Genomic DNA, 12,240 nt, shown 5'->3' with positions numbered 1-12,240 from the left:
TTAAGTGACTTATGCTACGCTCCAAGACATCTCCAAGTCAAATGCACTTTTGATTTACCATATGACTTTGTGTGTGTGTGTGTGTGTGTGTGTGTGTGTGTGTGTGTGTGTGTGTGAGAGAGAGAGTTATTAACAATGTTGTTTTTTCTGTAGGGTCACTTGAACTGGCCTCCTTTCTGCCCAGTGATGTTGAATGTGACCAACCTAAACCACCAAATGACCATTGATCGGCTCAACAGGACGGTATGAACTTTCAGAATATTTCTGTTCTGAGGGCAGCCCCATCCTAGAATTACTGTGACCGGCTCAGAGGGTAGCAGGTCCAATGTCAGGACCATCCCTGGCCCAGATCATCCTCATTACTAGCATTTCGCCCCTTGCTTTAATGAGGGTAAAATGTAGATGGATCATTTATAAATTTCATATTGGTCATGTGGCACGATTATAGAATGTGCTATTAAAGAGATGGTTTGTAAACATTTAGAAATGGCAGTGATGACCACTGAGAGCCACTATGGCCTCATCAAGGATAATTCAGACCAGATTGGCCTTATTTCCTTTGGTGACAGGACTATTAACAGACTACTAGATCAGAGGCATTTCATAAGCAACTCCATTTCTATGTTCGTGTCACCCACACATTCGACCCATGTCTTTACTCAAGTAACCGATTGAAGGACTCGTGCTGGAGGACTGCAATCAGGGTTAGCCCCCACATTTTAAGAAGAACACAGGGGCAGCTAGGTGGCGCAGTGGATAGAGCACTGGCCTTGGAGTCAGGAGTACCTGAGTTCAAATCCAGCCTCAGACACTTAACACTTACTAGCTGTGTGACCTTGAGCAAGTCTAATTGCCTCACTAAAAAAAAAGAAAAGAAAGAAAGAAGAACACAGACAAGTTGAAGGGTGTCCCACAGGGAGTTGGAGGGGTGACTGGAGATCATGCTCTATGAGAGACAGTTGAAGGAACAATTCGTGTAAAACATGATAGTCATTTTCAAGTATTTGAAGGGCTGTCGTATGGGAGAGGGATGAAGCTTGCTCTGTTCAGCCTCAGAGGGTCGAGTTGGGAGCGCTGCATGGAAAATAAAGAGATGGTTTTACATTCAGTTTAAGGAAAAGCAGCCCTCACTATCCAGGAGAGCTGTTGCCAGATGAAGAATACCGCCCCCTTCACTAGAGGAAAAAGTTGGATGGATGATCCCTTATTGGGGATATAGTCGGAAAGGACATTCAGGTGTAGGTTGGACCAGATTGTACCTGAGGGTTGTTCAAGCTCCTGGATTCTGTGACAGAGTCTTGTGATGCTCCACTGGAAATACCCTTCCAGGCTGAGGTTCATCTACTCTATGCATCTAGGTGCTCAGTTATTTCCAAGTCCACATATCCCTATGTTATTCGGTTAGAGTGAGGCAAGTAGGGCGTACAATGCTTGACCTGGAGTCCTGAAGACTCAAGTTCAAATCTGATCTCAGACACATCCTAGATGTATGGTCGTGGGCAAGTCATGTCACCTCTGTCTGCCTCAGTTTCCTCAATGGTAAAATGGGGGTCATAATAGTACCTTTCTCCTGGGGTGGTTATGAGGATCAAATAAGATAATATTCACAAAAGCCCAGTACCTGGTCCACAGTAGGGGTTTAATAAATGCCTGTTTCCTTCCCTCCTTCCATGAGAGACTTTATCAAATGTTTTCCAGAAATCCAGAGGACACAAGCTCATGTTGATTACTTGAAAGCTAATGTAGTCAAATATCTGCGGCACATGCTGCTGCAATTGTGAATAATAAAATTACTTATAAAAAGCAATTAGGATTATCCTTTCATCATTTTTTTTCTTTTGAAATTTAGTCTTTTGCCTTCACTTCGCCTTGTATATGGGGAATGAGAGAAACACCTCTGATGTTCAGGGGCTCAGTTTTCACTCTGGATTTCTCTAGATGAGATTCTGGTTTTAATGGTAGCTAATAATGATAACTAACATTTATATGATGTCTTAAGATTTGCAAATCACTTTCCGTGTTATTTCATTTGACCCTCACAATAACCCTGTGAAGCAGGTGCTTTTATTATGTCCTTTTACAGACGAAGAAACTGAGACTGAGAGAGGTTAAGTGATTTGTTCACAGTCACACAGGCAGTGAGTGTTGGAGGCAGGTTCTGAACTCAGATCTTCCTGACTCTAGAGCCAGGACTCTATAGATTGTTCCATAAGATGCCTCCCAAGTCAGGGAGGGTTCTTCCTATTACCTAAACCTAAATGGTCACTCAATCCTAAGAGGTTACTCAGTCCAGCGGCATGCTCTGTACTGTAGTCCCAGGAGTGACGTGGCTACTGAAGACCCTTCTCCCCTTCCCTCTGTCCCAACTTACCCACTATCCTTGGGAAACTTTCCCAGGAGGGAGCCATACTGGTGTAAATATACATGAATGTACCAGATGTCTGTTATTTCCTCACAATGGGGAGCTCTCAGTGTGGATATTCCCTCCATCGATGTGGATTGCTAGTTTTTAATTAGTAGATTAGTCCTATGGAGGTACCCTATATACTGATAAGTTGTATTCCCATTATGTCTCTATAATTCTGAATTTGATTACAAAATAACTCCATCCCCATGTTGACCTTAGGGCTATAAGTCTACTAGAATCATCTCGCCCATCCTCCTATCTTCCAACAGCCCAGAATCTATCTCCCTCCTATTCTTTCAGATCTATAAGGGTTTTCACCTAGCTGCTTCCTTTTTTTTTTTGTGGCAGGGTAATGAGGGTTAAGTGACTTGCCCAGGGTCACACAGCTAGTAAGTGTTAAGTGTCTGAGGCGGGATTTAAACTCAGGTCCTCCTGACTCCAGGGCCAGTGCTTTATCCACTTCACCACCTAGGTGCTCCTAGCTGCTTCTTTTTTTTTTTTTTTAATTTTTAATTTTTAGTGAGGCAATTGGGGTTAAGTGACTTGCCCAGGGTCACACAGCTAGTAAGTGTTAAGTGTCTGAGACTGGATTTGAACTCAGGTACTCCTGACTCCAGGGCCGGTGCTCTATCCACTGCGCCACCTAGCTGCCCCTAGCTGCTTCCTTTTTTTTTTTTTTAAATTAATTAATTAATTAATTTTTGCTGCTTCCTTTTTAAGCACAAACATTATAAAGTTCAAGTGTAGCCATCTTTGGAGATGAATTAATTTCTGTTTCGTTGCCTTTCTTCATTCTCCTCTAGGTAACTCTCAACTCGAGATCCATCTGGCCACCAGTGAGTCTGCACGGCTTTAAGATTGAGGACACAGGGAACATGTATGTGATTCGGACCCCTTCACAAATCCAACTCCAGTGGTTCCACAGCTCAGGGCTGATGATTGTGGAGTCCAGAAAAACTGATGAATCTGTTGGTGGGGGTCTATGTGGTAAGTTCCAGGCCTTTGCAAGAGGGTATGGGAACACAGCTGCTCTGGTACCCATCGATGATGGGAAAGAGATGTGCAAGGAGGGGTTCATGAAAGGAGAAAGGCAGTACATTCTCTCTGATCCTTAGGTTGTTATAGGGCAGACATGCCCGTGTGAGATAAAGCCCCAGAGTGCAGCCCATCAGGAGGGTCTCTGGTGGAGAGTGAGTCAAAGAAACCATCTGGGACTGAAAGGCAAAACCAAGAGGCAGAGAGAGGTCAGATAACCAGCAGGAAACAGAACTCCACATTATAGGTGAGGGAGTCCAAGCAAGTCCAAGATCAGGCACCCAAGGCAACACAGGCCCCAAATCCAATTTGCACCTTATTAATTTGAGAAGTTTTCTTCCCCTTTTCCTTTTGCTTTAGTATAGCCTCTGTTTTATTTCAAAGCTTTATCCTTGCTATTTCTTAATACCATAGGCACTTCTTAATACCCTCTACTCTCCTAGCACCATCCTTGTTCCAGAAGAAAGCACGGCAGCAAAATTAACCAACTCCGTGACCACATCTGACAAAGTATTCAACCTTCTCTGTGCCTGAAATCTGGCTTCTCTGGCTCTCTTCAGGTCACACCTAAAATCTCACCATCTGCAAGAAGCCTTTTCTGATCCCCCTTGTTGCTAGTGCCTGCCTTCAGAGACTCTTCATTTTAACCTGTCTCCATCTTGTTTGCCCATAGATGTTTGTGTATTGTTTCTACCATTACACTGAGTTCCTTGGGTGGGGTGGGGGGAGAAGGAACTGGCTTTCCTTGCCTTTTTTTTGTATCTCCAACACTTATTCTGGTGCCTACCACATAGAAGGCCCTTAATACATGCTTTTTCTTGCTAAGGCTATTTTTTTTTTGGCAGAGCAATGAGGGTTAAGTGACTTGCCCAGGGTCTCACAGCTAGTGTCAAGTGTCTGAGTCTGGATTTGAACTCAGGTCCTCCTGAATCCAAGGCCAGAGCTTTATCCCCTGCACCACCTAGCTGCCCCAATACATGCTTTTTGATGTGACATGACTTAACATTTGGTACCTGCAAACCCCTCTCCCTCCGTCCCCCCAAAAGGAGGAAGGTATATTTCATTATTTATTTTCTGGAAATAAGAATGATCATTGCCTTTAATCAGAGTTCAGCTGCCTTTTAACATTCTTTTCAGCCATGTTAATACAGTGGGGGACCAAAAGTCATGAATATTTAATAACTTTTATTTTTTGTTTTTAATTTACAATACCAAACAAAGCTTTTGGCAATTTCGGAGGATGGATGGATGGATGAATGGATGGGTGGATGGATAAATCCTATACAATACATATAGGAAATGAATTTACATTACATGTGAAAAACCAAATCTTGTTAATGGCAGAAAATAAAGAAAAAAAATTTCAAAAAGTTATTAAAAATCAGACCCCTTCATGACTTTTGGCCCACCCTGTATATATGTATACATGCACATGTGCATGCATGCATGTATGCATATACATACACATATACCATCCGTATATGTCTGTGTTTGTGTGGAAAGAGAAAGTATGTGTATATATACATGACCTATATACACACATGTATAAATATGTACTACATATATACACATGTGCTATAGTTATATACTTATACATATGTATGTATGTGTGTATATATTATATATATATATTTATTTTGGTTCTGTTCTCTTTGTTTTATATCAATTGGTACAAGTCTTCCTACTTTTCTCTGAATCTCTTCTATGCCTTGTTTTTCACGCAGCTTTAAAATGCTGTTGTACTCACTTACCAATTTGTTCAATCATTTCCCAGTGAATAGGTGCTTCTTTTGTTTCTTCTTCTTTTAATCACAAAAAGTTAAACACAATCACTGCCAATCCCTTTCATCAGAAACAGGGTACTCCAAGAAGTGGGGCTACTCTCAAGAAAGTTTAGAAATGAGTATATATGACAGAATATAAAAGCCATCTTCTTCAATCCTTTCTAAGATGTGGAAACCTCTTTAACCACAGTTGGAGTTGAGTCAGTAGGTCTGTTAGTGGACCTTGTCTGGCTTGTCAGTGGGACAGTCTCACCTCCAGCAGAAATGCCCTTTTCTCTCACCCTAGACTTTGGAATGTGGGCCCCTGAGGCTCCAGGGGCCATGAGTGTGGAGACCAGCCTAGCCAGAGAGGCCTGTGTTTTAGCCAGCCTCAGAGTTAGCACTTGAGGTGTCTGAGGTTGGTCTTTCCAGAAGTGACCAGAGTGCATTAGGCCTGAGGCCAATGGTCATGGAAAACCAGAGTCTAGGGATTGGAACAGGGGCTGGCTCAGGATATTGGACTTTAGAGTTGGGACACCCATATTCTCTGCTGTGATGCTCAACACCTGTACCTTGGCTGATACAGGCTCTCCAAGTAGTAGTTGTCACATCATTCCATTCTGCCTGTAGGTGTCTGTGATGGCAACGTGGCCAATGACCTCACCCTGCCTGATGGCACTGTGGTGGAGGAGACTGAAGACCCCACCCCCTTTCTGGACAGCTGGCAGCTGCCTAGCACCTTGACATCAGTGGGCCAGTTCCGCTACCGGGAGGACAGCTGTGCCACCGCAGACTGCTCACCTTGTATCCGCATGGTCTCCAACCGCACCTTTAGTAGCTGCCATCCTTTTGTATGCTTCTTCCTACCTGGGAAGCTAGCAATGGGAGGGTCAGAAGGGAAGGACCCACAAGAATGGGATGGGACAGGAGATGATTAGTGGGTCTAAGAGAGTTTTAACCTTGCTCCCTTAATCCAACCCCTGTGCCCAGGCGACCTGTGTCCCATTATGCCCCTCCCCCCACCCCGATCCCTTTTTGGTAGTCTATAGGGTACCCGTTGGGAGATACCACAGGACAGAGCAGGATTGGCAATCCAACCAAATCGGGAGCATAGACTTTCAAGGCCAGATTCCAGAATTAGGATGGGTTTGGGGCAGGAGCAAGATAGACTAATAATGGTCTCCCTGGTTCCCTGTCAAGTTCCATAGAGAATGATCCTGGTAAAGAGGTAGGGGGTAGTGGTGGTAGAGAAATGTCCAAATTACCCTCCATGATGCTCCTCTCACTCTCTAAATAAATAGGAGTCTTGTGTCGAAGAAACATCAAAGAGAATGAGGTTATTAATCACAGAATACGCGGAGGGAAGTAAGATAAGAGATGGCTGGAAATGCAGGAAGTGACTAGGCTATGAAAGGCTGTCAAAGGAAAATAGAGGATTTTATATTTGATCATAAAGGAAACAGGGAGCTACTGAAGTTTGTTACTTGGTGGTAGGGGGACTGTGAGGGAGAGCCTGGTCAGACTTCCCATTTAGGAAGATCACTTAGATAATTGAGTGGAGGTTGGACTAGAGCAGGGAGAGATTTGGGGAAAGAAGGCCAACTAGCAAGTTATTGCAATCCAGGCAGAAAGTGACGAGAGTCTGTACCAAGGTGGTGGCAGTGTCGGAGGTGAGATGCCATAAAGGTAGCATCGATGGGATTTGACAACAGATTGGATATAGGGTTGAGTGAGGAATTAAACATGATACCAGGTTGCGAGCCTGGGTGACTAAGAAAATGGTCATACCATTGATAATAAGAGAAGTAAGGAAGAAGGGCAAGTTTGGGGTGGGGGCAGAGGGGGAAGATAAGTTGAGTTTTGGACGTGCTGATGTCTATGGGATATCCCGTCTTAGATATGCAAGAGACATTTGGAGGTGCAAGACTGGAGAGCAGGAGAAAAGTTAGGATTCTGTTCTTCTGCCAGGGTCATGACCATGCCACACTATAGTTGGGGACAGCATACTCTGTATGGGAATTTTGCCAGTTATAGTTTGGCTGAGGTGTTTGGAGGAAGGAGGGGAAGGGGGATGGAAGAAAAGGGGAAGAAGCATTTATATAGTGCCTACTATGTGCCAGGCACTGTGCTAAGTGCTTTTTTTTTTTTTTGCGGGGCAATGGGGGTTAAGTGACTTGCCCAGGGTCACACAGCTAGTAAGTGTCAAGTATCTGAGGCTGGATTTGAACTCAGGTACTCCTGAATCCAAGGCCGATGCTTTATCCACTGCGCCACCTAGCTGCCCCTAGTGCTTTTTATATATATCTCGTTTGATCCTTACAACAACCCTGGGAGGTGGTACTATAAGTGTCCCTATTTTGCAGTTGAGGAAACTGAGGCAAATGGAAGTTAAGTGACTTGTCCAGGTAATACATCTATTAAATATCTGATGTGGTTTGAACTCAGGCTTTCCTGACTCCAGGTTGGATTTGAGAACTTTGTGGTTGTGTTGTTAGAGTGATGATTTCCACCAACAGTAAGGAAAAAATTATCTTTCAAGGTCACCCAGACCTAGGTCCAGGGTTTAGGGGCTGGTCAATAGAATGGAATGGAAACTCTTTTAGAACAGGGACTGCTTTTAGTTTTCACACAGTGACTTTTACGTGTTTACATACAGCAGGTGCTTACTAAAGTCTTGTTGAATTGAAATAGATTTGTCTGGGAAGGAGAGCAATGTGATTGAGGTAATAACTCTTAGCAGGTTCAGGGGCATAGTGTGGAGATCAGCATGGGGGACTGTGTCCTGTGTCTATGGTCCAGACCTTTCCACTTGAACAGGAATGTGGGCTATGACATCCAAGGCTTAGCTGCAGATTAGAGGGATACTCTAGGCAAGGGAAAATAAGTCAGGGAGGGCTTGTTGAAGAAGGTATGTAGTATTGTTTTGAAGAGGGGAGAGGTGGAAGGGAGACAGAGCTCTGGTACTTGACATGGGAGATGTTCTCCTGAGGACCCAGGGGGGAACAAGGCATAGTAAATGAGAAGAGCTATAAGGTTGCCCCATTGGGGATGGGCACTGATGCCCTGACTCAAACCTTTGGTGGAGTGGGCAGATGGCATTGACTGGTTGGTCTGCTCCAGGTAACCCCAGAGTCGTTCTGTGAACTGTGGATCAGAGACACCAAATACGTACAGCAGCCTTGCGTGGCATTAACTGTGTATGTGGCGATGTGTCACAAATTCAACGTGTGCATTGAGTGGCGGCGCTCTGATTACTGCCGTGAGTTGGGGAGGGAAGGAAGGGAGAGGCTCCTTGGTTACTACCCATCCACCAAATCTTCCTTCTTCTCTGTCTCCTCCCTCTTCCCCCCCGCCCAATCCACCCTTCTCTAATGGGATCTACTCCCATCAGCAAAAATTTACCGTGTGCCCACACTTCTTGTATATATCTTGTATGTACAATTTTGGAATGTCACCCTCTATTAGAATGTAAGATCCTTCAAGGGCAAAAATAATGCTTTTGCTTTTCTTTGCCTCCCTAGCACTTAGCATGGTGTCTAGTACATAGTAAGTGCATAATAAATGCTTGTTGACTGGCTGCCTGACTTCCCTCCAGCTTTTCTATGTCCTGGAGACTCTACCTATCAGGCGTGTGTGGCAGTCTGTGACACTCCCAGGACATGCCAGGATGGGGGGCGGGAACCCCCTGACCCAGAGCTCTGTTCAGTGCTTGGAGAAGGCTGTGTGTGCCCAGAGGGCACTGTCTTACACAGGCTCCATTCTTCACTTTGCATCCCTGAAGAGAAGTGCGGTAAGTGCCAACTACAGGGTCCCACATCCCAGCACCCAAGTTTGTGGGAGTCAAGGATCAGAGGCTGTTGAGATGGAGGGAGACACAAACATATTCCCTGACTCTTGAATGCAGGGAAAGAAACACATTGAGGACCCAAACCCAGTTGTCCTGTGCCAGCCTGCAGACGCTGGCCAGAGGGATATAAACTTGAGAGCAGGGACATCTGTGTATTTCCAGCACCTAATACAGTGTGCCTGGCACACAGTAGTCAATACATGCTTGCTGATTGATTGATTGGTTCTGGACTGAAGTCAGGGAGAGGGGCCTTGGTCAGGAGGAATAGGGGAAGGATGCAGGTGTGTGAGGGATTGGGGAGGATGTCCTGTGAGGTTTCATCCTTGGATTAGCACAGAGTTATGGGGGAAGAGTGGGTGTATTTCATGTCAAGGCTCTTGTTCTCTAGACTGTGGGGTTGTTCCAGCATCCTTGGGGACCATTCCCCTCCCAAACAGACCATCCTGACTCTTGAGTTAGAGGATTTGGTTTCAAATTTCACCTCTAATGATTACTACTTGTGTGAAATGTGGGCAATTAGTTTCTTCAATTCCTTGGATCTTAGAGGGCTGGACTAGACTGCCCCTTGAAATCCTTTTCATTTCTAGGATTCTATGAACTATGTAAGTATAGGCTGTGCTCTTCTCATGCTGAGTCTTGCTCTGTAGATGTGGAAGAATGAGTATCTAGGGAGATCCTACTGAGACTAGGTCAGAGTTATCCCAGCCTCCCTAACCTGCCTGCCTTCACAGCATGCACAGACAGCTTGGGTGTGCCCCGGGCTGTGGGTGAGATCTGGAACAGCTCATTCAGTGGCTGCTGCCAGGACCAGTGTGTGGCCCCCAACACCATCATCCCTGTGGATCTCGGCTGCCCTGAAACCCAGCCCAGTGGGTGCCGGCGCTTCGGTGAAGTGGCCCTGCAGCTCCCCACTGAAGACCCCTGCTGCCTGAGCACAGTCTGTGGTAAGTCTAGGGCAGGGCATTGTCTTACTGGTTCTGAGTTGCCCCTTGTACATAATGGAGAAAAATAATCCTTGCCCTGACATCTTTCAGGTTATTGTGTAGGCCACCAGTATTTCAGAGCTGGAAGGAAATTGAGAGATTATCATATAGCTATTAATAAATAAATAAATAAATAAATTAATGCCAACAATCATTAATACAATTATATTAATCATTATTTTAATATTAAACTATTAATACAATTATTAATATTAATATGTTATTATATAGTCCGAGCCACTTGCCCAAAGTCACCTAGCTTGTTAGTGATGGACCTGGGATAATATCCAAATCTCTTGGCCCATTTTAGTTTTCTCTCCAGTACATTAGATAGCACATTTAATTTCTTCTGAAGCATCCCCATGAAACAGTGTAGGACAATGAGAAGAATACTGGACTAAACCAGGAGAAGACAAGGCTTGATCCTTGCCTTTGAGTGTTTTAAAGTCTAGACCACTGGGCGTTCACCTTCTGCTTGTCCCCCAGGGCTAGAGCTGGGAATGATGACTGGGAGTGACCAAGAGGAAGATTTGGGCTGGAAGTGGGAAAAGACTGTCTAACAATCATAGTGTGCTCTCTCTCTCTCTCTCTCTCTGTATATATATATACTACTTCAGGGGTTCATGGTCTTCCCTTTCAAGTCAAGGCTGGATGACCCCCTCATTGGGTGTGATGTAGAGGGGATTCTTGTGCAAGTCTGGGTTAGACTAGATGGCTTCTGAAATAACTAGACTGTTCCTGAAAACTCTGGGATTCTGTTGGTCTAAATCAGGAGCTGGATTCTCACTTTCACTTTCTGTATGACTTTAGGCAATGTGTTAAAACAAAGGATTTAAATGCTTCCCTCCTCTTAGGTGAGAGGTTGCAGGTGCTGCCACTTTCATTAGTTGGTTCCGCTTAGCCTTTTCGCTTTGTTAGCTGGGAAGGTTCAAACAGGGATTGGGATATATATCGTGAAATGACTGTGATATGAAATACATCAATAAAACTTTAAAAATGAAGGCATTGGATTAGATCATCATCATGGACTCTTCCAGCTCTTAAAAATATATTGATCCTAATTATTAATTTAAGATTATGGGGGGCAGCTAGATGGTGCAGTGGATAAAGCACTGGCCCTGAATTCAGGAGGACCTGAGTTCAAATCCAGCCTCAGACACTTGACACTTACTGTGTGACCCTGGGCAAGTCACTTAATCCTCATTGCCCCGCCAAAAAAAAATTAAGATTATTCTGTTATAGAATAGATATCTGACAATTTTACATATGGAGAAGATGGTAGTATATTTCCAAGTAGAGGCTCCACACTCCTCAAACCTATATATATGTGTGTGTGTGTGTGTGTGTGTGTGTGTGTGTGTGTGTCCTTGAGGGCACAGATTATCATTCTTTTTTTTTTTTTTTTGGCGGGGCAATGGGGGTTAAGTGACTTGCCCAGGGTCACACAGCTAGTAAGTGTCAAGTGTCTGAGACCGGATTTGAACTCAGGTACTCCTGAATCCAGGGCCAATGCTTTTTATCCACTGCACCACCTAGCCACCCCCAGATTATTATTCTTTATAAATAACCGCATCACTGCATGCCCAGTACCCAGAATAGCATCTTGTTCACAGAAGGAGAGTAAATGATGGAACAGTTATACATGGAGAAGGGGAGGCAGGTAGAGGAGTTTGGGTTAAGGGCGGCAGTTGAGCCCTTAGTTCTTCTGGGACCCCCATGGCGATTGGGGTTCAGAGGGTATCCTGCTGACTCCAGCCTGGAGTGCTGGGTTTGAGGGTACAGTGCTGAGCCTAGTGTGTGGGGGGCCAAAAGGGGTGGGCTAGAAAAGAGATAAGGCTAGAGATCAGGAGCCTTCTCTGAACACCAAGCCAGAAGGGGCAGTTAGCTTTCTGAAGTCTTTCCCCAACCCTGCAGAGAGTTACTCAGACTGGGGCTGGGGCATCCTCAGGTCCCCTAAGTGACTCTGTGCTGTTTTCTTCCATTGTTAGTATGTAACCAGACACTGTGTGAGGGGATGACCCCCACCTGCCCCGCTGGGGATAGGCTCCTCATGCACTACCAGGAGGAATCCTGCTGTCCCAGCTACACTTGTGGTAAGTGGGCATCCGGACTGTGAGGTGGAGCTGCTTTCTTCCTTCTGGGAAGAGGGGCTCCTCAGGGGCCAGGCTCCGTTGAGCCGGCAGTCTCAGGGATGGAGGGTGGAGG

General features: G+C 45.0%; 1 protein-coding gene across 1 annotated transcript in view; it reads left to right on the top strand.

The window, feature by feature from the left end:
• OTOG (otogelin) overlaps positions 1–12,240 on the top strand; it is a 101,210-nt gene that overhangs the window by 74,216 nt on the left and 14,754 nt on the right. The window contains exons 39-45 of the mRNA XM_043972247.1: positions 154–243; positions 3,211–3,394; positions 5,836–6,056; positions 8,326–8,464; positions 8,801–8,995; positions 9,784–9,996; positions 12,024–12,128. Of these exons, the coding sequence (XP_043828182.1) occupies positions 154–243; positions 3,211–3,394; positions 5,836–6,056; positions 8,326–8,464; positions 8,801–8,995; positions 9,784–9,996; positions 12,024–12,128 (1,147 nt within the window). The remainder of the gene's footprint in view (positions 1–153; positions 244–3,210; positions 3,395–5,835; positions 6,057–8,325; positions 8,465–8,800; positions 8,996–9,783; positions 9,997–12,023; positions 12,129–12,240) is intronic.

Source organism: Dromiciops gliroides, chromosome 6, assembly GCF_019393635.1.
Source record: "Dromiciops gliroides isolate mDroGli1 chromosome 6, mDroGli1.pri, whole genome shotgun sequence".
Classification (NCBI taxonomy): domain Eukaryota; kingdom Metazoa; phylum Chordata; class Mammalia; order Microbiotheria; family Microbiotheriidae; genus Dromiciops; species Dromiciops gliroides.
The sequence above is the reverse complement of the archived record's forward strand: the minus strand, read 5'-3'. Positions and strand labels throughout refer to the sequence as shown.